Source organism: Leptopilina heterotoma, unplaced genomic scaffold, assembly GCF_015476425.1.
Source record: "Leptopilina heterotoma isolate Lh14 unplaced genomic scaffold, ASM1547642v1 Lhet_63, whole genome shotgun sequence".
Classification (NCBI taxonomy): Eukaryota; Metazoa; Arthropoda; class Insecta; order Hymenoptera; family Figitidae; genus Leptopilina; species Leptopilina heterotoma.
In genome coordinates this window covers 641,454-669,109 of record NW_025111149.1, presented here as the reverse complement: position 1 = coordinate 669,109, position 27,656 = coordinate 641,454, and the positions used below count along the sequence as shown (strand labels likewise).

General features: G+C 30.9%; 1 protein-coding gene across 1 annotated transcript in view; it reads right to left on the bottom strand.

Annotated features, from left to right (window-relative positions):
* Nucleotides 1-2,845: 2,845 nt before the first annotated feature.
* The window catches only part of LOC122509795 (cilia- and flagella-associated protein 57), a 43,410-nt gene continuing 18,599 nt past the window's right edge, over nt 2,846-27,656 (bottom strand). The window contains exons 3-4 of the mRNA XM_043624046.1: nt 4,982-5,155; nt 2,846-4,756 (exon numbers count right to left, since the gene is read on the bottom strand). Coding sequence (XP_043479981.1) covers nt 3,026-4,756; nt 4,982-5,155 — 1,905 coding nt within the window. The 3' untranslated portion in view covers nt 2,846-3,025. The remainder of the gene's footprint in view (nt 4,757-4,981; nt 5,156-27,656) is intronic.

The following is a 27,656-nucleotide window of genomic DNA, read 5'->3' as shown; positions in this document are numbered from 1 at the left end:
TCACAGGTCTCCTCAGGGGTGGGCAGGTTATTCTAAAATGTAACGCTACAAACTTAGTGGGGAGTTGTTCTAAATGACTTCCAAATTCCAAATTTTCAAACCCATAAATCGTACCTGATCCTCTTTTCGAATCATCTCTTTTACAGATAGTCGGAAACTTAAAAATGTATTATCTTAATGTGGGAGCTTTGATTCAGAAGACTGCTGATTTTTCGTTATTAAAAATTTTTTAGACCAAGATTTTGTAGATAATTATGTTCATGATTTTGAGAAAAGTGGGGATAGGGGAGAGTGGGGCAAGACGGGGTACTTAAGGTTTAAAGCGCAAAAAACGAAAATTATCGAATAAATATTTTATTATTTTCTTTAATAACCATCTTTGGGAATCAGTCTTTACTAATAAAAGCGTACAAAGGCCATCTGTTTCTTAAAAAATCATAAAATTTATAATATGGAAAAAATTGCAAATCTCCCTATCTTGACCCACCGGCGCGGTACTAAAAAAGCAACCTATTTCTGTCGACAAATTTTACAAGTAAAGGTTGGATCTTTATCTTCGTCATCGACACCAGCACAACTGCACATAGCCCATTGGCCGCAGACAGAACAAGCAGCCCAGCCTTCATTTGAGTCTAAATAATAACCATTACAATTTATAGAGACAAGGTGTATTTTCCACTTTACCATCTCTAATTATTGATTTAACCTGACAAGCTTTTTTTTCTTTTTGGTCACTCTTATTTTATTCAGTCTTGATTTAAGTAGTTTTCTTAACTTCCCTTATTTCTCTTTTCTTTTGCTTCATTTGTGTACCCCGTCTTGCCCCACTCTTCCCTACCCTATCTTGCCTGCACCTACGAAATTGAATAAAATGAATAATTACTACAATTTACGATTGAACAAAGAAAAAAACATATGCTTCCCTTCTTCTGTAACCCTTGCCAGTTATAAAATTTTTTATATAGTTCATTAATCGTTATTATTAAATAATAAACACCTCCTAAAAAAGTGAAAAATTCACAAGAAAATCGTCGAAAACAGTTTTTTTAGTAAAACAGGTAAAAGATTTGTTCTCATGGCTTTTAGGTTTTGTAAACAAGAAACTATCGTCTCGGTGTAGTATTATGTAAAATATAATCGATGATTTTTGGGTATTTTACCCCCAATTTTCTCAAAATCCTGACGTGATGGGAGGTTTTTGTTAAATGTTAATTCGGATTTAGCGCACCAAAAGCTTCGGTAAATGACTTCTCGATCTCAGACAACGGAAATTTTTATTTTTTGCAGGCTTCTGAAATTATATATATATATATATATATATATTCATATCTGTAGCACTTTAACCTGTGACAGACGTGTCCAAATTCAAAAAATCAAAAAGTTTCTTGAAGAAGAGACAATTCGGAACCATAATTATCTATAAAAACTTTGTCTAAAAAATTTTTAGTAACGAAAAATCAGCAGTCTTCTGAATCAAAGCTTCCACATTAAGATAATACATTTTTCAAGTTTCCGACTGTCTGTATAAGAGATAATTCGAAAAGAGGATCAGGTACGATTTATCGGTTTAAAAATTTGGAATCTGGAAGTTATTTGCAACAACTCCCCACCAAGTTTGTAGCGTTACATTTTAGAATAACCTGCCCACCTCTGAGGAGACCTGTGAAATTACTAAATAAATTTTCAAAATTTACAATAAAAAAGAGTTTCAATAATTGAAATTTTGTAAAATTTTATTGAAAATAATTGATTTTTTTAAATTTTTGAAAATAAACTTTAAAAGAATTTTAATTGCTAATTTTGAAAATAATTGATTTCTCAAAAATTTTAATGAAAAATCTGAAAGTGTAAATTTAAAAATAGTAATTAATAAAAATTAGCTACAAAAAAATTATCTAAAAATATTTATGATAAAAATAATTCATAGAATTTTTGCATTCTAATTTTTTAAAATTCAATTGTTTTCAATATTTTAAAATAAAAAATTTCCAAAAATTCAAATACATAGAAAAAAAACATTAAAATTTTTTACAATTAATTTTTCCATTTTAACAATATATGATTTTTTTAGATTTATTAAAATTTTGGAGAAATCGCGTTTATATTAATAATTAAAATTCTTTAAAAATTCAATTATTTTTTAAATACAATTTACCAAATTTCAATTGTTTGGAAATTTTTCAATTCTATATAATTGATAAACAATTATTTTTCATAAATTATTTTAAACATATTTTTGAAAAATTAATTTTAAGAATTTCTTTATTATAATTTTTTGAAAATTGATTAATAACTTAAAAAACATGGACAGTTAGAATCCTTATAAAGAACTGAATTTTTGTATTTAAATAATAAATCTGTTTATATTGTGGCCTTGGGTCCTTTGGACCCAAGGTAACAATATAAACAGATTTATTTGACAAAAATTAAGATCCTGAAAACATTCTAAGTTGTATTTAAATAACTGAATTCTCTAAGAACTTTCGGAAAATTATTAAAAATAATTGATTACGAGAAGAAGTTTGATTAAAAATTGTAGAAAATAATTGAATTTTAAGAGAATTAAAGTTGTAATTTTTAGAAGTTATTAAATTTTAGAAGGTTTTAAATAGAAATTTTTAAAATTTTATTCACGTATAAAAATAAACAAGAAGTATTTAAATATTTATTTAACGAAATTATTCAAGTTTTAAATAATTAAATTTAGAAATCAGTGAAAGATCAGAAGAATAAAAAATAAAATTTTTGTGACGACACTGAATTAAATAAACGACTTTTTCGACTTTTTTGCTATTTTAAATCGACTAAAGCGACTTTTTTTGCATCTTAAAGTCGATCCGAGGCCTGCCAGTGAAAAATACTATCAGTAAAAAATACGTCAATAAGAATTAATATCTGTAAACAATTACTGTTAGTAAAAAATACCATTAGTAAATATTTCTGCCAGATTACCTAATTAGTAAAAAATACTGTTCTAAAATAACCATCAGTTTTGTACTGTATTTTTAATTTCTTTATTAGATTTTCAGTCACTAGGTTCGACTTTATGCACGAATCGTTTGATATCATCCTTCAAAAAACTAATTTCTTGCTGACACTCCTGAAGTTCGGTTTTATATTTCATTTGCAATTTCTCATTGTTCTTACAAGCCCTGGCCAATTTGCGTTTAGCTTCATCGGGACTGACATTCTTTCCCTTCAGTCCCAAAATATATTCCATGTCACTAATGTGTTTCTCCGCTTTTTTCAGACCCTCACGCAAAGGATTTATTTCCGTCAACAATAAAATATTATCATCCATAAGTTTCTCCTGTTTATGCTCATTGGACGTGTCCTGAAATACTTGCTTCCGTAGACTTGCAATCGTTCGCTCCAAATGATCCCGCTGCTTATTGAATTCACACTGAACGTCAAATTCCTCGCGACGAATATTAAGGAATGCATCGTCATTGCAGTATTTGTGGTAGAGTTTTTTAATTGCTGTTTTTAGGGTCTTTGGTTCTTGCACTAGGCGAGCAACGTCAAAAATATCGATGTGCATCCTCTTGAGGAGCATTTGGCATTTTTTGTTCTTTTCGGACTCGGAATTACTGGCACGCTTTACGGTGATGAATTTTTGTTTCAGGTGACGATATTCGAGTTCGATGTTTATGTTGGTCTTGTGGAGGTTTATTAGTTCTGTTTCCATGTGATGGATTTTTTCCCTGTGCTCCTGAAGTTCTTTGTCTTTTGGATCGATTTGTGTTTTGAGTTCGGTGATTTTTTGGTCGAGGAGAAATTTGTATTTTTCTAAATCGCGTTTGTCGGACTTTAGATTATTTATTTTTGTTTCGTTTTCATGGATTGTTGATTCTTTGTCGTGGATTTTGTTTTGTGAGGTGTCTAGTTCCTTTTCGAGATTTTCGATTGTTTTCTTGAGAAATGAACGTTCTTCGTTCCAATTGTCGATTTTTTGGATTAGTTCCTCTTCGTTTTTTTGACTTGTTAGGTATTTGTTGCGCATTAGGCCAATTTCGCCGCGGAGTTTTAGAATTAGTTGTCTCTCGTTCTCGAGGAATTTTTCATTTTCGACGCGAAGGTGAACGATCTCTTGATCGGCGTCATCCTCGATTTGGAGTCTCATTTGCTCGTTGATTTTTTCTCGGTGGGACATTTCTTCTTTGAGTTCGTCCAGTAGGTCAATTTTTTTCTTTAGTTCCTCCTCGTACTTTAAAGACAATTTTTTCATATTTTCGTTTTTAATTTGATCGAGTTCTTCGATATGTTTGTCATTTTCTTGTCGCATTAGGAAATGTTGTTTCTCGAATTTGTTGTACTTCTCGTATTCTGTTATCAATTTTGTCTCGTAATTTGTCTCGAGGTTCTGAATTGTCTTTTCGTGGTTTGATTTTAGTTTTGATATTTCGTTATTAATTGTGCTTAGTTCATTCTCGTGATCCTCTTCGAGTTCTTCTATATTACTTTGCAGTTGTTGGATGGCCTCACCATAGCCTTGGTGAATATCGCGAATTGTATCGTTGTGTTGAATTTCGTTTTGTTTCAGTTTATAGATGTGCTCGGTTTCTAATTCCGTTACGCGAATTGACAAATCTTGAATTTGTTGTATTTTCGTTTTGAGATCGGATCGATCTATCAGAACTTGTTTTGCGATGAAATCGTCTTTTATTTGAATATCCGGATGAGTGACTTTCCAGAAACATAAAGTGCCATCGACGCCGGTTGTTATTAGGGTTCTCTCATTGTAGGCAAAAGCTAGCTGAAAATTAATTTTTTATTTTGGATTTCCGAAAAATCTGTTTCATTTTGTTAGGATATTTTTTACTATTTATTATTCACAGTTTTCTTGAAAGTATAAAATTTTATTGATACCAAAAATTTGGAACAACTTTTGATTTGTGCCACACTTTTGGTATCAATTCGTTTCCATTTGATACTTTTAAGTAAACAGTGTTATTATCTATTTTTATTATTTATTTTACACCTCAGTGATATCACTGCTGTGAATACGGAAATCTTGAAATTCAGTCGGTTCTTGTAGAGGATATTTAATCGAAACAACAGTTCCACCTGGACAGGAAAGAAGCATCATTGGATTATCCTTTCCGAGAATAATCCGACTCAATTCCCAATTATTGCAGTTAAAACTTCTGATTACCTAAAAAAGAAAATTATTGTTATTTTATTATTATTACTAGCAAATGTTAAGCTACAAAATTAAAAAAATTCACTTGTTTACTAAATAATAATTAACTATAATAATTTGAATGTTCTTTCATTCATTCATTCACTTTTTCTGTCCCTCACACTCTGAAGTTGTCTGAAGTTGTTATTATTTGTTAACTTAAGATAGATTGTATACTAGGGTGGTCCAAAAAACAAAAAGTCAGAATTTTTTTGCTCTCACCCTCCAGGATTGAAGTTTGTAGGAAAAAAATACCCCTAATTTTTTTCTTCATAATAAAATAATATTAACCCGTGCCTCAAAGCCCCTCAATTTTCTTATGTATTTTAAATGAGAAAAAAACCATTTTTCGTAAATCTCCTATAATATTAACATATTCGTCGTCGTTTTGTCGTCCGTCGGTCGTGTAACTCCGTACTTCATCGTTCGGTCGTTCGACTTTTATCATTTATTCATCGTATCGTATATATACATACTCATTGTACATACATATACGCATGCGCAGTAGTATTCTATCAATGGTACGCATGCGCAGTAGTGTTCTGTGAATGTCAGGCATGCGCAGTAGTGTTCTATCAATGGTACGCATGCGCAGTATTATTCTATCAATGTCAGGCATGCGCAGTAGTATTCTATCAATGGTACGCATGCGCAGTAGTGTTTTGTGAATGTCAGGCATGCGCAGTAGTGTTCAGTGAATGTCAGGCATGCGCAGTAGTATTCTATCAATGTCAGACATGCGCAGTAGTGTTCTATCAATAATACGCATGCGCAGTAGTGTTCTATCACTATAAATTCAGAAACATTCAGAACTTTAAAATTAAATTTTTTAATCCATACACAATCTAAAAATTATTTTTCTACAATAAAAATTCCCAAAGCCCAAAATGTCCAAAATATGAAATTTCCAAAATAAGAAGTGTTGAATTGTACTGTAAGTGAAAAGAATTAGATTATTGAGTATTGAGATTTAACAATTCTATTTCTGTGTAAGATATTTTTAAAAAATCATTATTGTTAATGTTTTACAAAAATTTAAATAACTTCTAAAAACATGAACACTTTTAATGATCTTAAGCTTACTTTAAAGGTTATTTTCTACAGAATGGGAATTACTTGTAGACATTAACGTGTAATTTTTTCTTGGAAATTGCAGGTCGGCAAAGTAATACACAAAAATTTTAATTTGAAATAATTTTTTTGTACAAAAAACTATTCTTTAAAAAATATAAAACATGATATGATGTAGATTTTTCAAGAAAATTTAGTAAAAAAATACGTTTGAATTTTAAAAATTATTTTTCTGTTAACCCGTTGCCTGTTAACGACCGTTGATGGGTAGTAAACTTCTTAGCGCAAAATAAATGCAATTTTTTATGAAAATTATAAAATAAATTGTTTTATATCATTATTAACACACTATTGATTGCAATGATCCTAAATTAAGTAATAAATAAATTATTATTTATTATTTTTAAATAATATAACAATTTAAAAACCAGTAAAATTTATGAAAATTTGTTTTTAATTCAAGTCACATTTAGTGTATAAGGGTTTTTGGAGTCGGTGAATTCGAATTTGATCTTAATTTTAAAAAATTCAAAATGGCGGACATCATTTTTGAAATTCATTTGGATTTTTATCAATTTTAGTACCTAAGGGTTTTTCAGGTCGCTGAATTCGAGTTTGACCATCATTTTTAAAACTTCAAATGCAGGATCCAAATTGGCGGACATACTTTTTGAAATTCATTTGGATTTTTATTAATTTCAGTATCTAGGGATTTTTCGGGTAGCTAAATTCAAATTTAACCTTCATTTTTAAAAATTCAAAATAGTAGACATAATTTTTAAAATTCATTTGGATTTTTATCAATTTCAGTATCTAGGGATATTTTGGGTCGCTGAATTTAAATTTGTCTTTTAAAATAAAAAATTATGGATTCAAAATGAGGGACGTAATTTTTTTAATTCATCCCGATTTTTATCAAATTTTGTACTCTATTCTATATCCTTTGCATTAGCTGATAAAACGAATCATGACCCCAGAATGTGCCGCGTGGAGGCTGCAAAGGTTTTACATTACACTTTCTGTTCTTTGTTTTTTTTTGTTTATAATATCTGTTTAAAATTTAAAAATTTTGTCCGAAATATTGGATCCACCATTTTGAATTTTTTTTGACGTCATATTAATATTCAGCGACCCCAAAAACCCTTGTATACTAAGTTTCATAAAAATTCATCTAACAGATTTTGCTGAACATTCTGGGGCAATCATATGATTATTATTTTTCCAAACAGCGAAGGGGTTTATAAGATTGTTTCAAATTTTTTAAATTCTTTTGGTCTAAGTTTGCCAACCTGCATTTTCTATGAAAAAGTTTCGTATATTCGCATAATTCAAGTTATTTGAATCAAATAAATATATAGATAAAAAAAATTATTTGAATGCGATAATTTTTTTTAGTGTGCTAATACTTTTACGTATGCAACTGGAAGAACATTAATTTATTTATTATAAATTTGGTATAAGGACTACATAAATAATTATTTGACGCAATTAAAGAGATATTGGTCTAAATTAAAATAATTAGTTATGAAAAATAATTGCATATTTGATATAAATAAGGGAAATTCCACGTCAATACGGACAGAGCTCTAAACAAAAATTGCTTTGATGGATTTAAACGTTCTAGGGCTTAAAAGATTTCTACATTCATGTACTTTAAGCTGCCGATGGGCGTTTTTTTGCAAATTTTCATTTCCGATGCCAATAGAGCTGTCAAAAGTCAAATGGTCCAAAAATTTCAAAATACTTTTATGAATTAAAAGCACAAAAAGAGGTAAGTTATTTTGTAACTCATTCTTTAACAGTTTTTAGGGTCCCCGAATATAAATCTAAAGTTTTTTTTAAAATTCAAAATGGCGGATCCAATATGGCGGACAAAATTCAAATTTGAACAGATTCGATTAAAACTTGTTACTCGGGGGTTTTTAGGGTAGCTGACTACGAATCTGAAGTCACTTTTTAAAAATTCAAAATAGCGGAAAAAATTTCAAATTTGATCCGATTCCCTTAAAACGTGTTACTCGGAAGCTTATGGGGCCACAGATTACAAATATGAAATCACTTTTTAGAAATAAAAATGGCGGATCCAATATGGTGGACAAATTTTTAAATTTGATCAGATATAATTAAAACGTGTTACTTGGGGGTTTTTTAAGGTATCTGTTTACGAATCTGAAATCACAATTTAAAAATTGAAAATAGTGGATCCCATATGACTGAAAAAATGTCCAATTTTGATACATTTCGCTTAAAGTTTATTGAAACTAAAATTTTTTTCTGCTCATTTTTTTAAAGATGATAAAATTTTGAACAGAAGAAGATATTTCAGAAGTCGTTTGGCCAATAATTCATTTAAATATTTTTAAAAAATCGCCATTTTCAATGTTTTACAAAAATTTGAATAACTTCTAAAATAAAAACTTGAACCAGAAAAATATAAAAAAATTGAAACATTCTTATTTACAGAAAAATAATTTTTAAAATTCAAACGTATTTTTTTTATTAAATTTTCTTATAAAATCTACACCATATAAAGTTTTATATATTTTCTAAAATAGTTTTTAGTACAGAAAGATTGTTCCAAATTTTTTGAATTTTTTTTGGTCCAAGATCTTCTAAAAGATCTTGTTCTTTTCAAAATTTTATCATCTTTCAAAAAATAAAAAGCAAAATATTTTAGTTTCCATACATTTTATGTTTTAAAATGTTTTTCAATCACCTGAAAATGGATGGTCTCTCAATTTTGACCGGTAGTGTAGATTCGTAATCAGCGACCCTAAAAACCACCGAGTAACAAGTTTTAATCGAATCTGATAAAATTTGAATTTTGTCCGCCATATTGGATCCGACATTTTAGATTTAAAAAAAAACTTTAGATTTATATTCGGGGACCTTAAACAACTGTTAAAGAATGAGTTACAGAATAATTTACCTCGTTTTTTGCTTTTAATTCATAAAAGTATTTTGAAATTTTTGGACCATTTGACTTTTGACAGCTCTATTGGCATCGGAAATGAAAATTTGCAAAAAACACCTATCGCCATCTTAAAGTACATGAATGTAGAAATCTTTTAAGCCCTAGAACGTTTAAATCTATCAAAGCAATTTTTGTTTAGAGCTCTGTCCGTGTTGACGTGCGGAGTGTCCCATAAATATTTAGTTATTTTAAAAAAATTATTTTATTGATGCAAATAAATATTTATTTGAATTAAAATTCATGCATTACTGAATCAAGTAATTTTCCTAATTGATTTAAAGCAATATTTATTAGATCCAATTATTCCATTCATTTGACTTAAATAATTCGAATTTGCTACAAATAACTATTTATTTGATACTACAAATTAAAATTTTTATATCAAGGGCAGTTCCATACGAAAAGTAAATGGTGGATCACCGATTTTTCTTAAAGTTTGTAATTTTGTAGTATCCCAGGTGCGATTTTTTGGTCGGCCCATAGTTGGGCCAACTTTTACAAAGTCTGTCCAACTTCTCGTGCCAGAGGTTGGGCCAACCATACAGATGATAACGGTTCGCCGTCTAATGGCGACGATGGTTGGCCCGACAACTCATAAGGAAGTTGGCCCAACTTACAATGCATATGTTGTGCCAACTATACATTTCAATGGTTGGTCCAAAGACTGACGCCAAAGTTTGCACAACTTTAGATGCGTAAGTTGGGCCAACCACAATTTTCAAAGTTTGGTCAAATTCAACAGCCAAAGGTAAAAAATTATTAAAAAACTAAATTATTTAAACAATTAACAGATTATTATTAGCGGGAACATCAGATATAACCTTTACCTATTATACTAGTACTTGCCAAAGTTGGGCAAACTCTGGCAACCAAAACTTCGCTTGCCAAAGTTAGGCCAACCTTGGGCCAACCTTCAAACTCTGGCGGCCAACCTAAATTCGCACCTGGGATTTGGTGTACTAAATAACTGTGCCAAACAGTTTTGCAAAAAAAAAAATTTTTTGCAAGATATTTAGATTTGAAAAATCAGAAACTGAAAATAAATAAATAAATGTCAATTTTTTATAATATTAAAAAAAAGTTAAGAAAAATTAAATTTTCAATAATTTGTTTAAACAATAATTTTTTATTGTTAAAAAAATATGCTAAGGACATCATGGAGTTTCCTAAAAAAATTATTTTCTTAAAATTTAAACCTTCCTTAATAAGTGGTTAAATTTTTAAAGAAGTGCTTTTTGATGTTTTTGAGAAAAAAATTTTTGAAGTTTGCGCTACGAGTTTTTGTGCGTTGCGCTAACTAAGTAGCGCCTATATCAGTGTATTTTAAAAGATGATATGACCTTTACTGCTCGCCTCTAATACATTTATTAATTATATACGTATATATTATTATTATAAACAGTTTAACTATATATTTTAAACTTTTGTATAAAAATTATTTTCCTTTTTTATTGTAAAAAGTCTTTTCCTCCACACTTTATCCAGGCTTATATTTTTAATTTTTTATTTTTATGGTCTTCAGTGGAACAAAATTCAAACGTTATTGTATCAAATTTATTTTCTACTAACTGAAAAAATGCTTTCAGGAAAAGATTTTTTACATTAACCCATTGATGCCTACATGCAAAGGAATGCAGATATTATAAAAGTAACTATTGAAATCCTGGCATGGGATCTAATGATAATTTTTGTCGTTGAATGTTAAAAAAATATTTTTTTAACAATTTTTTTTTATAAACAAATGAAGAAAAATCGATTTTTATAAGAAACTTATAGCGCTATTTGATTCTACGCTAAAAACCACTACGAAAACATATATTACATAATTTTTTAAAAAAGACCTATTGGTGTAAAAATTTTATAAACAATTTGCCTGCATTCATATTGTATGAGGTATAAGGATCGTTTTTGAAGTTAAAGATTTTTTTAAACAAAATTAGCTTAATCAAGAGAGTTTTTGAAGTTAAAAATTTTTTTAACAAAATTTTTACCTCAAAAACTATTTATGTAAGTAGAAATAAATAAGAAAAAATGTCTTCCGAGCGAGCGTTAGCGAGCGAGGAGTATGACGCTAGTTTAATATAAAATCTAGAGAAAATTTTTTTTTCACTCGGTTAAGGATGTTTTTCTTCTAGAGTATTTAAGGAATAAAATCCTTTTACATATTTAACATATTTTTTATTTTCTATATTTTTTTTATTTTTGAAAAATTTAAAAAAAACGGTAATTTATTATTTTTTATTCGTTATTATAATTTTTTCTCATTGATTGTAATACAATGGTTTTATGAATTTAATATTTGATAGATTCATAAAAGCCAATTGAATTACAATAAATGAGAAAAAATGATAAGTAATAAAAAATAATATATTACCGTTGTTTTGAGAATTTTTCAAAACTAAAAAAAAATATAAAAAATAAAAAATTTGTTAAATATGTAAAAGCATTTTATTCCTTAAACACTTTAGAAGAAAATCATCCTTAACCGAGTGAAAACAAAATTTTCTCTAGATTTTATATTAAATTTACGAAAAGTGGTTTTTTCTCATTTAAAATACATAAGAAATTTGAAAGGCTTTGAGGCACGGGTTAATATTATTTTATTATGAAGAAAAAAAACAGGGGTATTTTTTTTCCTAAAAACTTCAATTCCGGGGGGTGAGAGCAAAAAAATTCCGACTTTTTTTTTCTTAATGTATTTTTGGACCACCCTATTGTATACTTCCTTATTAATATATGTTATAATTATTTCAAAATTGTGATGACAAATAGAAAGCATCAGAATTTTTTCCACTTCTTTTCATTATAATACTAAAATTTTGTTAAATATTACCGTAAGTGAGGCTAAATTCGCTCAATTTTTCAATTCTCTTTTAAATAACTTCGGGAAACGATGAAAATAAACATTGGCACTGAAAGTATATAATCTTTAACCCTTCATCTTTCCTATTACTGCATAAAGAAATTAAAATATGTTGCAGAAAATTATTTATAAGCCGTTTTTTTGTGAGCGACTTTACCTTTAAATGATGGGTAAATTCGCTCACCATTATTATTCTGGCAAAATAAATTATAATCTGCAAAAATGAAACTAAATATTCTTTAGAATCAATAAAGAAAAAAAATTAAGAACAATATACAAAGTTATTGGAATAAATATTTAATATTGTTTTATCAATAAGTAATTAGATTCAATCATTCAATCAAACATACTCATAACCATAAAAAACAAAGTTAAGTTTGACAGTTTAGTGCTTAAACCGTTTTAAATCGTTTAATTTTCAGTTATAAGAGTACTATTATTTAAAAAAATCGAATTATAAATTTAAGTAATTAATATACTTAAAATATCCAGGCCCAAACATCTTTTCTGTAGACTTATTTCCTGAGTGAATTTACACAACAAATTAGAATTTTTTTTAAATTGATTTTTTGCAGAATCTGTTTATTGCTTTAATTTTTGTGCTTTATGAAAATCATGTTAGAGATACAGGAAATGTAATGTTCAGAAGTATTCAACTTAAAAATTTTGAAGTAAAGCTTTATTCCCTACTTTTTCATACTACTTGTTCAATATGAAAATTATTCACTTGTGTTTTAAATATAATTTCTACTGAAAGTTACCAATGAATTTGCTGCAAATAAATTTTAAATTAAAGTTTAGCATTTATATTAACCAAAACAATTTTAAATCTTAAATATTTATGTCTAAAAAGTATGTGAATCGAATTTTAAAAATTGGCATCGGTTGAGCGAATTTACCCTACATGAGCGACTTTAGCCTCACTTACGGTATGTTTTGTCAAATTAAAATTATGCAGATTTTTATTCTTTACTTTTAATGAAAATTAAAAAATTGTTAAACCGTGATTAAGAAATAGAAAAGTTATTTATTTTGCATTATTTTTCTTTATGAATCACAATTTTGTTAACAAAATTATTATTTTGTTTTAGAAAAACAAAAATATTATAAGAATATTGTTACTGTAACTTCATCAAAATTATTTTCATCATTTTAATTCAATTAGGTATTATTTTTTAGAATTTAAAATTATTTTTTATAAAAATAATAATTGAATTCCTTAAAAAAATTTTATTATTTATGTAAATAATTGAATTGCAGTCAAATTTTTATTATTTATGAAAATAATTAAATGTTTGCATAAAATTTTATTAAAATAATTGCACTTTTCGCGGAATTCATTTAAAATTGTATGAAAAAATAATTGAAATTCTACAATGATTTTTATTATTTATTGAAATAATTGAATTTTTGCATCGATTTTAATTGAAAAAAATTAAATTCTTAAGAAAAATGTTATTATATTTAGAAAATTAATTGAATTCTTTTCATTTTCTATGTCGATTTTGGTATAACATTATTTTGAATTTAATAATTACAATTGTTATTAACAATTATATGAACAATAATCTAGTTATCAATAATTAAGTAGAGCTTTACATGACTTTAAACTCGTTACAATACGAAAAATAATTTTTCTTTTTGCAGAAATAAGCCAATTACTTGTTTAAAAAGTAAATAATTTGTTTATAACAAATGTAATTGAGGGTCCCTATCAAAGAACCGGTTATAAGTTTTTGAGACTCAAAATTCTCGACCTCTAAATAAAAAAAGGATTTAAAATTTTAATTTCTTGAAAACATTTTGTATTGGTATAAAGATTACCCAAATGTTTCTCAAAAACTTGGGATTAAAAACAGTTTAATTTTTTATTTACAGGGCAATGATTTCGAGCTTAAAAAACTTATAACCGGTTCTTTGATAGGGACCCTCAATTGTTTATGCTAATAAATTTTTTAAGTTTTTGAAAGAATGTACATATTATATAAACATTTTATAATTAAAAAATGCCTAAAATGTTTACAAATGTCAAAGAAACTTGATTATTGTTCATAATAATTGTCAATAACAATAATAATTTTTAAATTTAAAATCATTTTTTACTAAAATCGACATAGATTACTTAAATAAACATAAATTTGTCTGCAAAAAAAAATATTATTATATAATTATATAATTATAATATTATTATTATTATTATTTTGGTTCAAAAAGAAAATTTTTTAGTTTTAGGTGATCCGTTTGAGAAATTCCGACCCAATTGTTTTGTGAAATTTTAGTAAAAATAGTAATTAAAATTTGAATTGAATTAAAGAATTTTGTTAGGGTAATGTCACCTTGAGTGGACCGCCTGAGTTTTTAAGATCTAACAGCGGAATCGTGAAATAAATAGTGCGAATACCCAGGCGGTAATTTCCCACTGGCAGGGTACCGCGCCTGTATAGACGTCGGTAAGACTGTACTGACATGGATCCGCCTGACGACCGGAGCGGTGCAGACATTGTACTGGAACCTGACAATGTGTTGTAGTGGCTGCGCGCCTGGCTCGGTACAGATTTGATGCCGCCGAACAACCGGCGTTGTATGCAGGTTCCACACTTAAACCAAACGGACACCCGACACAACGCGCGTGCCCCCTCTGCCTCATCTACCAAATGCTTTCCCCTCCTTACGTAGGAGAAGTTAGCATTGGAGAGGGGGCACGTTTCACGTGCCGGGCATCTAGTGTGGAACCTGCAGTACCGGCATTCGCCCGTCTGGCAACCAGGACGGGCCAAATTTTGTTCCGAAAGATGACTATTTCTACTGGCGTTCTACTGGCATTCGTCCGCCTAGCAAGCGACGCGGGCCAAATTATATTCTCTATTGAAAAATAAAATAAAAAAAAAATTTAATTAACTATGCATGGTGCATGTTAATTAACATTTATTTATAGATCGTTTGAAGCATTTTTTACACATTTAACATTTTTTTTACACATTAAAATTCTAAACGCTCGCAGTGGGATACGAAGCCCAAGCCTATACTAATCTACGCACCGAAGTCTAATACGCTAACCACTACGCTATTCGCTCGCTTGCGGATGTGAGCAAAACAACGCCAATATACAATACCGCTAAACAAAAACTTATATATAAAGTGAATAATAATTTTTACTCAAATATTTTTCAATATTTTAGCATTTTATTTATATTATGCAAATAAATTTAAAGTTTTATTATATTTTTATTTAATCTTCAATATTTTTAATATTTATCTTTATTTTATTATTTAGGAATAATTAGTTGAACACTTCACTTTATAACTATTCAAAATCAATACAAAATTAACTAAAATAAACATTTGTAACTTAGTGCGTTTCATTTAAATACTTTATAAATGTTTTTAAAAAAGAGAAAAAGATGAATGTAATTAATTTGAAAGAAATATTAAATATTAATTAACATTCACTTTGCATAGTTAATTAAACATTTTTTTTATTTTAATTTTTAATAAAGAATATAATTTGGCCCGCGCTGGTTGCTAGGTGGACGAATGCCAGTACAACGCCGTGTGTTTAGCGGGCTGAAACCTGCACCGAGCTGGACGCATTTTGCAATAGAATGACAGTGCGAATGTACTTTCGGCTCTTTAAAAATTAATAATACAAAAAATGTTTAAAGCATGATGGATTAAATTTATTATTATTAATTTATATTATAAAAAATACCAAAACTTGTCAGATTTTAAAAGATATTTGTGGTAAGATTTTTAAAAGCGAATTTATAAAAAAATTATCCTATATAAAAATAAAACTACAGTAAACCCTCGTTAACGCGTACTTGGTTAACACGAATTCTCTCTTAACACGAACAAAAATTGCGGTCCCGGCAGAGATGCATATAAACTGTATAGAGACTTACTCGGTTAACACGAAACCCGGTTAACACGAAACTCGAACAGTTTTTGCGGTCCTCATTTCGTCCTTAGCTCGGTTAACGCGTACAAATTGGTACCATCACACTTAGAGTTCTTTGTTCCAAATATTTTTTCATCCCTTAAAATATTTTTGATAATGTAATAATTCTATTAATCGTTTGATCAATTAGTATGAAATCTTATTTCCGTCAAATAATACAAGAAATAGTGTTTACATTGCTATGAGTGAAAGAAAACAATCGAATATCGACCTAAAAGCAAAATTATTAATTATGGTACTTTATGTTATTTATTATGAATGCCTCGATAACACGAATTATTTTAACACGAACCGCTAATTTTTCGGTCCCTTCAAGTTCGTGTTAACAAGGGTTTACTGTAATTTGAAAACTAGTAACAATTACTATATTCTAAGCATATTCTTATTAATAAATAAATTAATTAATAATTTTTAATTCACTTATTTATTGATTTATTATCAATAAATAAACAAATAAGTAATATTAAATAAATCCAATCAAATTTATTTAATATTACTTATAATTTATTTATAATAAATCAATAAATAAGTAAGTAAATAAAATTAATTAATATATTAATAATAAAATAAATTATATAGTTCTCAGTCGGTAGAATGCCTGTACCACTCAGGTCGTTAGACGGACCAATGCCAGTACAACGCCGGTTGCGAGGTGGTATAAATTTTGATCCGGCGGTCGGATCAAATCTTGTACCGCGCCTGTATTGCCGACAGTAGAAAGATTGCACCGAAAGTCGGATCCGACTTTATACCGCGCCAGCAGACATTCTCATCCGAATCGGTACAGACTGCCTGCACTGGCATTGACTCTCCAATTCAACCGGCGCGGATTCTAGACGGTTGGACGATCCGGTATTCGTCCGACTTTTTCGCCTGGGTATACTTTGAACATTGAAATTGATTGCCTTAGTTTAATTAAGTGATAATTTTGACTCAAAAAAAATTGTGGTGGCTGCCATAAAAAGTTGCATGACACCAAGAGTGGACCACTGTTTGTAACCATAAGTGGACTGCCTGTTTTTTCCAATATAATTGTCAGTTTACCATTTTTTAGATATGAATTGACAATAAATTAGTTTGAAACTATGATTTACATATGTTCTTTATTAATTTTTTTTTGTGATATTGATTTTTCGTGATATGTGCCAAAATTATTAAAAATGGGTTCACTTGTAAACATTGCGGTACATACATGGTCTGAAGCTGCACAAGCATAAATTTTGCTTTAATATATCAGAAATATTAAATAGGGGAGAGTGGGGCAAGACGGGGTACCGGCCCTATTTAACAAACGAATTAACCAATCGCGATTATATTTTACATAATACTGCACCAAGACGATAGTTTCTTGTTTACAAAACCTAAAAGCCATGAGAACAAATCTTTTATCTGTTTTACTAAAAAAACTGTTTTCGACGATTTTCTTGTCATTTTTTCACTTTTTTTAGGAGGTGTTTATTAGGGTGGTTCTTATTTGGGCGATGTTTTCAACTCTTCGGTCTCACCCCAAAAAATTAATCAAGGTATAAAAAAAAATTTTTCCTGAAAGTTTGAAGCAAATCGAACAATATTAACACGTGCCTCTAGTCGACTGAAATTTTAAATGGAAAATACATGTCATTTTTCGTGGAAATCACTAAAAGTTTTTTCTAGCTTATACAAATTTATTTACAATTCTCTAACTTTGGGTTCTTTTTGTACATGATAAGAGGTGAAACTTCTAATTTTTCCAAATTTCTTTGAAAGTATTTACTCCATTTACAAGCTTGATGAATATGGCGCTATCACAGTAAACAGGACTATATATTAACCCTTAGATGCATACATTTATTCATTCATTTAAATTTGACGAAACTCAGTACTGGGGGGTTTTCGGGTCGCTGATTACGAATCTGAGGTCATTTTGAAAAAAATTCAAAATGGCGGATCCAATATGGCGGACATAAAAAATAAAAAGTCGTTCAATTGGACTGAAACTCGATACTCGGGGGTTTCTGGGGTCGCTGATTACAAATCATTTTGAAAAAATTCAAAATGTCTGAGTCAATATCGCGGATATTCTTACTCGTTCTTTGCGTTTCTAAGATTTTAAAAAGAAAATTTTTGAATGACATTGAAGGCTGAGTATCTCTGCCTTTCAGAAAAGAGAAAATGTTTTCTGAAATTTCATATAAATAGTTGACTAAGAGGTCCTTCTTAGTTTTAATATTGTGAGGGTAAAATTATCAACTTTGAAATAATTAAATTCAACATTGAATGCATCAGAAAATACCCGAACGTAACGACAAAAAAAAACGACAAATATATTCTTCTCAAAAGGGGGGGCAGAGTTGAGATATAAATCCTGATGCTGGATTTCCAATTGTTAATGAACGAAGATTTTATTCGCAAACTCCACAAACCTTTTTCGCGCGTCTTTCTCCCAATTCAAACTCCAACGGTTCACCAACGATGCGAACTTCAACTCTCCAACAGAATTCGAAACAAATTGATTCCCAAAAACACAACAAACTTTAATTTTAGAAACTACTTAAATTTATTAATAAAGAATACTTAAAATACAATTAAATAAATTATAAAATAATGTAATTCGACAAATAATTAGTTTTCTCCTAATTTTGATCTCAACGTTCTCTCCTTTCACGACACGTCTCGACAACTAGAAAGGAACCGCTTCAATGAAAATTAGAACTGACGAAAAATCCAAGAAACTGCAAACCTTTTCGAAGGAAAACTCCATCCTTATTAGAAACCTCCGAAATTACCACCTTCTCTCTCTTTAGCATTGCGATCCACCTGTTAGGAAAAGGGGAAAGGGCGGTCTTGTCCAATGTGTCGTCTTCCCATCAAACAGTCATGCGCGTAATCATTCATAATTCGACTTGAAGGGAAACGGACACAAGACGCTGAACGACACCAACTATAGCAATAAACGACAAAAGGCGACAGACAGAACGCGAAAAAGAGAGACGAGACGATACCAGCACTAAAGCAAATTTAGAAAAAGGAAAACTAAATGCTGGCAAAAACCAAGTAACGATTTGCATCGTTACAATATGTGCCATCGAAAAGAGACTACAAAAAAAGCAAAAAAAATAAAAAACGAAAAAAAAATAAAAACAAAAAAATAGAACTAAAATCTCGTCACGTCCTCGTCGCCACAGTTCCGGGTAACGATAAGAACGATTAACAATATCAGAAATATTGGCACCGACATTTCGAAATTTTTAAAAATGACCTTTTTTAAAATTATTCGTAATCAGCGACCCCAAGAACCTCCGAGTACCGAGTTTCAGTTCAATTGAACGACTTTTTATTTTTATGTCCGCCATATTGGAGCCGCCATTTTGAATTTTTTAAAACTAACCTCGGATTCGTAACACTGGTTCACAGTGAAATTGTCAATCGAACAAAACATTTTTTTTCGAATATTAGGTGTTTTTTGAGTAAGAAAATCATAGTTTTAATTTTTTCCCCTCGTGCAGTTTTTCTGTAGCTTCAAATTTTGCATTTTCGTGGTTAAACTTCACTTAAACTTACCTGTAGGAAAATTAGCTTATCAAAATATAATAAATGAGGTATCATTGGAAAGGTTATTAAATTACCTTTCGATCTATAGGTCACAGAATGAAATTCAATGAAAATTGAGAAAGTTACAGTCGATTAAAGTCTTATGTATTAAGTCTTATGTCTTAAGACAACATAACAACCGTTGAAATGGCAACCGTTGCTATGTTAATGGTTGACATAACAACCGTTGCCATGGCAACAATTTTTTATTTCTATGGTAATAAAAAAAATTTCAATCTTAAGTACAAAAAAAATTTCTAAATAAATTATTATTTATTTATTTTTAGGCCACGAAACCCTATGATGTAGGCGTATTACGCCTGCTTCTCTGACTGATTTTAGTATCCCATAAACATTTGCAGCAAAAATTCAAGTAATAAAATTTATTTAAGCCCTAAAGTGACTAACATCACTAATCAAGGGTTTCTAATGTCGTAGATTTTAAATCCAATGTTAGTTTTTCAAATTTCAAAATGGCAGATCCAATATGGCGGACAAGTTTTTAAAAATCGATGAAATTCGTCTTAAATTCGTTACTCGGGGGTTTTCGGAGTCGCTGATTACGAATCCGATCACAGGTCTCCTCAGGGGTGGGCAGGTTATTCTAAAATGTAACGCTACAAACTTAGTGGGGAGTTGTTCTAAATGACTTCCAAATTCCAAATTTTCAAACCCATAAATCGTACCTGATTCTCTTTTCGAATCATCTCTTTTACAGATAGTCGGAAACTTAAAAATGTATTATCTTAATGTGGGAGCTTTGATCCAGAAGACTGCTGATTTTTCGTTATTAAAAATTTTTTAGACCAAGATTTTGTAGATAATTATGTTCATGATTTTGAGAAAAGTGGGGATAGGGGAGAGTGGGGCAAGACGGGGTACTTAAGGTTTAAAGCGCAAAAAACGAAAATTATCGAATAAATATTTTATTATTTTCTTTAATAACCATCTTTGGGAATCAGTCTTTACTAATAAAAGCGTACAAAGGCCATCTGTTTCTTAAAAAATCATAAAATTTATAATATGGAAAAAATTGCAAATCTCCCTATCTTGACCCACCGGCGCGGTACTAAAAAAGCAACCTATTTCTGTCGACAAATTTTACAAGTAAAGGTTGGATCTTTATCTTCGTCATCGACACCAGCACAACTGCACATAGCCCATTGGCCGCAGACAGAACAAGCAGCCCAGCCTTCATTTGAGTCTAAATAATAACCATTACAATTTATAGAGACAAGGTGTATTTTCCACTTTACCATCTCTAATTATTGATTTAACCTGACAAGCTTTTTTTTCTTTTTGGTCACTCTTATTTTATTCAGTCTTGATTTAAGTAGTTTTCTTAACTTCCCTTATTTCTCTTTTCTTTTGCTTCATTTGTGTACCCCGTCTTGCCCCACTCTTCCCTACCCTATCTTGCCTGCACCTACGAAATTGAATAAAATGAATAATTACTACAATTTACGATTGAACAAAGAAAAAAACATATGCTTCCCTTCTTCTGTAACCCTTGCCAGTTATAAAATTTTTTATATAGTTCATTAATCGTTATTATTAAATAATAAACACCTCCTAAAAAAGTGAAAAATTCACAAGAAAATCGTCGAAAACAGTTTTTTTAGTAAAACAGGTAAAAGATTTGTTCTCATGGCTTTTAGGTTTTGTAAACAAGAAACTATCGTCTCGGTGTAGTATTATGTAAAATATAATCGCCATTGGTTAATTCGTTTGTTAAATAGGGCCGGTACCCCGTCTTCCCCCACTCTCCTCTATAAGTCCCAAAAATCACTTTTTAGTTTTTGTAAATACAACTGTTTTAAAAAATGATTGGATTGGTTTAAAATTTGTTACTCCGGGGTTTCGGGGTCGCTGATTGCGAATATAATGTCAAAATAAAAAAATCTGTGGACAAATTCCTAATAAGCGACCCCGAAATCCCGCGAGTAACGAGTTTTAGGAAAATTGAATCGATTCTTAAAAGTCGATCGCCATATTGGATCCAACATTTTGAGTTTTAAAAATCTGACGTCATATTCGTAATCAGCGATCCTGAAAACCCCCGAGTAACAAATTCTTAGCAAATCCAATCATTTTTTTAATTAGTTGTATTTAGGTCAATTTGTATGCAGGACAACTATTGAAAAATCAATTTTGACAGTTAATTTAGTTTGTTGTTGGCAATATCGCTATATTTTCGTAAAGTAGAGGGTTCAAGCTTTAATTTAACTCACATGACAAGTCTCTAGCACGTCGGATTTACCTAGTAGAAATTTTCAAAAACTACTAAGAAATGATTTTTGGGTATTTTACCCCCAATTTTCTCAAAATCCTGACGTGATGGGAGGTTTTTGTTAAATGTTAATTCGGATTTAGCGCACCAAAAGCTTCGGTAAATGACTTCTCGATCTCAGACAACGGAAATTTTTATTTTTTGCAGGCTTCTGAAATTATATATATATATATATTCATATCTGTAGCACTTTAACCTGTGACAGACGTGTCCAAATTCAAAAAATCAAAAAGTTTCTTGAAGAAGAGACAATTCGGAACCATAATTATCTATAAAAACTTTGTCTAAAAAATTTTTAGTAACGAAAAATCAGCAGTCTTCTGAATCAAAGCTTCCACATTAAGATAATACATTTTTCAAGTTTCCGACTGTCTGTATAAGAGATAATTCGAAAAGAGGATCAGGTACGATTTATCGGTTTAAAAATTTGGAATCTGGAAGTCATTTGCAACAACTCCCCACCAAGTTTGTAGCGTTACATTTTAGAATAACCTGCCCACCTCTGAGGAGACCTGTGCGATGTCGGATTTCGAAAATTCAATATGGTGGATTCATAATGGTGAACGAGTTGTTTAAAAATCCATCGAATTCGCACCTATTGGATCCACCATTTTGAATTTTTGAAATCTGACATCCGATTCGTAATCAGCGACCCCAAAAACCCCCGAGTAACGAATTTAAGACGAATTTCATCGATTTTTAAAAAGTTGTCCGCCATATTGGATCCGCCATTTTGAAATTTGAAAAACTAACTTTGGATTTAAAATCTACGACATCAGAAACCCTTGATTAGTGATGTTAGTCACATTAGGGCTTAAATAAATTTTATTACTTGAATTTTTGCTGCAAATGTTTATGGGATACTAAAAATGAAGAAAGTAGTTTCGTTCACTAAATTTAGTGTAGAATTGTCATTTTTAATCCAATCGAGGTCCACAAGGGCTCAAAATTTGTGTAATGATATAGTCTATCAATAAAAAAATTAAAACTTTCCTGTTTGATGTAGAAAAAAATAGTAGAAGTTACTCAAATGTCTAAAAATCATCAAAATTGTCATGAAATTTCATCTTTAATCGACTGTAACTCTCTCAATTTTTGCTGAATTTTATTCTGTGACCTATGGATCGAAAGGTAATTTAATAACCTTTCCAATGATACCTCATTTATTATATTTTGACAAGCTAATTTTCCTACAGGTAAGTTTAAGTGGCGCCGCACCTCGAAAATGCAAAATTTGAAGCTACCCAACGGGAAGTTGCCAATGGTAACGATTGGTTTAATAATGGGCCATGCTTGGTGCCCAATGGTTTTTTCTTGGCAAAACAATTGGCAACCATCATTGGACCACCATTGGTTTTAATTTGGGATGATCACGCTACTGCCAATGATCGGTAGCAAAGCATCGGGCCAATATTAGTTGCCAAGGAATTGCCAAGGAAACAAATCAATTTTCAAAAGCTTGATTTTTTATTGGCAGCCAACAAAAAACCAAGGGTTTAAAAATTGATTTTTTAATTATTAATTAAAATTTATTTTAAAAAAAATATTTTTCAAAAATATATATTTAAAAAATTTTTTTTTTTAAATTAATAGAACATATTAATTAAATTTTTTACCTCTGGTAAAACAAAGGTGAAAGACTGATAAAAATTCCCTCACCGTATCTCACAGTGGAGGGATGACTGTGAATGACTTTGCGAGAGAGGAGCAGGTACTTATAGAGCCAGTGAAACAGGTCACAAGCGAGAAGAAACACTGGCATGCACTCTGGCGGCGCTTGTCGGAACTGTTTTCTGGCGCGCATGCATATCCTGACATTATCGACACAGCGCATGGCAACAAACGTTGCGCCACTTCCGACAAGCGCCGCCAGAGTGCATACTAGTGATTTCTTCTCGCTTGTGACCTGTTTCACTGGCTCTATAAGTACCTGCTCCTCTCTCGCAAAGACATTCACAGTCATCCCTCCACTGTAAGATACGGTAAGGGAATTTTTATCAGTCTTTCACCTTTGTTTTACCAGAGGTGAAAAATTTAATTAATATGTTCTATTAATTAAAAAAAATATTTTTTTAAAAAATATATTTATTAAAAATATATTTTTTTTAAATATATTTTTTAAAAATAAATTTAAATTAATAATTAAAAAAATTAGTTTTTAATAATTGGCAGTAGCGTGATCATCCCAAGCTAAAACCAATGGTGGTCCAATAATGGTTGCCATTCATGTTCCAATAATGGAACGGAGTTCGCCAAGCATGGCCCATTATTGAACCAACCGTTTACTTCCCATTGGGTACAGAAAAACTGCACGAGGGGAAAAAATTAAAACTATGATTTTCTTACTCAAAAAACACCTAATATTCGAAAAAAAATGTTTTGTTCGATTGACAATTTCACTGTGAACCAGTGTTACGAATCCGAGGTTAGTTTTAAAAAATTCAAAATAGCGGATCCAATATGGCGGACATAAAAATAAAAAGTCGTTTAATTGAACTGAAACTCGGTACTCGGAGGTTCTTGGGGTCGCTGATTACGAAAAATTTTAAAAAAGGTCATTTTTAAAAATTTCGAAATGTCGGTGCCAATATTGCTGATATTGTTAATCGTTCTTAGCGTTACCCGGAACTGGCGACGAGGACGTGACGAGATTTTAGTTCTATTTTTTTGTTTTTATTTTTTTTCGTTTTTTATTTTTTTTGCTTTTTTTGTAGTCTCTTTTTGATGGCACATATTAAAACTAAGAAGGACCTCTTAGTCAACTATTTATATGAAATTCCAGAAAACATTTTCTCTCTTCTGAAAGGCAGAGATACTCAGCCTTCAATGGCATTCAAAAATTTTTTTTCTAAAATCTTAGAAACGCAAAGAACGAGTAAGAATATCCGCGATATTGACTCAGACATTTTGAATTTTTTCAAAATGATTTGTAATCAGCGACCCCAGAAACCCCCGAGTATCGAGTTTCAGTCCAATTAAACGACTTTTTATTTTTTATGTCCGCCATATTGGATCCGCCATTTTGAATTTTTTTCAAAATGACCTCAGATTCGTAATCAGCGACCCGAAAACCCCCCAGTACTGAGTTTCGTCAAATTTAAATGAATGAATAAATGTATGCATCTAAGGGTTAATATATAGTCCTGTTTACTGTGATAGCGCCATATTCATCAAGCTTGTAAATGGAGTAAATACTTTCAAAGAAATTTGGAAAAATTAGAAGTTTCACCTCTTATCATGTACAAAAAGAACCCAAAGTTAAAGAATTGTAAATAAATTTGTATAAGCTAGAAAAAACTTTTAGTGATTTCCACGAAAAATGACATGTATTTTCCATTTAAAATTTCAGTCGACTAGAGGCACGTGTTAATATTGTTCGATTTGCTTCAAACTTTCAGGAAAAATTTTTTTTTATACCTTGATTAATTTTTTGGAGTGAGACCGAAGATTTGGAAACATCGCCCAAATAAGAACAACCCTAGTGTTTATTATTTAATAATAACAGTTAATGAACTGTTTAAATTTTTTTTAACTTGCAAGGGTTACAGAAGAAGGGAAGCATATGTTTTTTTCTTTGTTGAATCGTAAATTGTAGTAATTAACCTTTTTCTTCAATTTCGTAGGTGGGGACAAGATGGGGTAGGGGAGAGTGGGGCAAGACAGGGTACAAAAATTAAGCAAAAGAAAAGAGAAATAAGAGGAGTTAAGAAAACTATACTTAAATCAAGACTGAATTAAAGAAGAGTGATCAAAAAGAAAAAAGCTTGTCAGGTTAACTCATGAATTAGCGATGGTAAAGTGGTAAATACACTTTCCCTAGTAGAAATTTGTCCTAGTTATTATAAAGGAACTGTCCAGTCGCGCTTGAAATTGTCTAGTTACTTTACTAGCCAACTGGCTAATAACTGGAATGGAGTGTCACGCTTTTTTCATCAAGTTATTATCTAGCCCAACTTTATAAATTCTTGTCAACGGTTCTGTAGAAAAACTAGACAAACTAATTCTTTTAAAATACTGAAAATTTATTTAATATTAAGATTTACTGTAGTTAACACATTTATTTCATGCAATTAATATAAAATTTCTATTTAGCACCAAAGAAATTCAATAAAAAATATTTTTAAAAAATTTCTGCATCCATTATAATATATACATAATAAATGGAATAGAATAAAAAATTATATAATATTTTATAATTTTTAATTAATTAGTTGAATTATTATATAAAAATAATGTAAATAGTAAATTATTACATGTAATTTTCTACATTACTTTTTGATTTTTAATTCATTTAAAAAAATTCTAAATTCGAATATCCTAAATATTTACTGTTTTCAAACAACTTTCATTTTTTTTGATGCACTATTATTAACAATAACACTGAAACAAATATTTTCTATTAGTATAAACAATTATAATCTGTATAAACCTTTAAACGATAACGCAATTTCACCGAAAAAATCTTGGTGGGTAACGGGGAGCGAACCCGGGTCCCGCTGGACTGAAGTCGCACCGCTTAACGCAAAAGACGAGAGGTTCTACCAGGGACTGACTTGGTCGGAGGAAGCACGAAAGGACCGAAGACTGAGACGTGATCGTTTTAATGCAGTAGTGCTTAAAAACGTTGTCTTGGAGGCTCACAAGCGGAAAAGAAGTGATCCTGAGGTTACGAAGGTCCCAAAAAAGAAAAAGCAGGAGGGACCTCCCAAAAGGTCCAAAGGAAAGGAGACCAAACCGGCACCAAAGCCAAATCCAGACAAGAAGGGAAGAGCCACAGTGGTCGTCAAAGTGTCTGAAGGAGCTACCTTCGCTGAAGTGCTGGCGAAGGTTCGAAGGGAGGCTGACCTGGAGGCCAGCCAGACAAGAGTTGTGGGAGCTTTACCCACTAAAAAGGGAGACCTTCTCATTAAAATTGAAGGGTCTTCAAACAAGAAGCTGTTCACCGAGGAGGTGACAAAGGTAATCGGCGATTTGGGTAAGGTGCAGATTGCGGTCCGGCAAACTACGTTGGAAATCCGCGATATGGACGCCCTTACTGAAAAGGAAGATGTTTTGAATGCCCTGAAGCAAATCTCTACGGTGCCAGCAGGGAGCAGAAAGGTGGCGGTCCTTGGCCCAAGCAATCGAGGAGTAAAGCTTGCTGTCGTTGTCACCAGCCAAGAGGATGCAGATAAGCTGGAGAAAATAGGACACATTAAAATTGGGTTCGTGTCCTGCCAGGTCAGAAGAAGAACTACGGTCACAAGGTGCCATAGGTGCCTTGGCTACGGCCACATAGGAAGAGATTGCAAAGCGGTAGACAGGTCGGCTGCGTGCTTCAAGTGCGGTGAAGCTGGCCATAAAGCAGCAGATTGTAAGAAGAGCTCCTGCTGCTTCTTATGCCAGGCGAAGTTCGGCGAGAAGGAGGACATACAACACGTCGCCGGATCAGGTCGGTGCAAGGTCTTCAGGACTGCCTTAGAGGAAGCTAAGAAGACCCTGTCAAGAACAAGGAGAAAATAATGGCCAGAACAAGAGCGGCACGGAAGAGTCGCGCCAGCGACTAAATGGGACCATCCATCTGCGAAGTCTGAAGCCGAAAGGTAGTTCCGTAGGTGGATAGAAGGTTCGAAACCCAGGGAAAACAAGAAGAGGTTTTAGTCGGTATTGTGACTGCCGTAAAAAGCAGGTATGTGAGGTTTCTTTTTTTTTCCTTGCATTTTGTGCGAGTCCGACATACCCCAGGTAAGTGGGATCTTCCTGGGCATG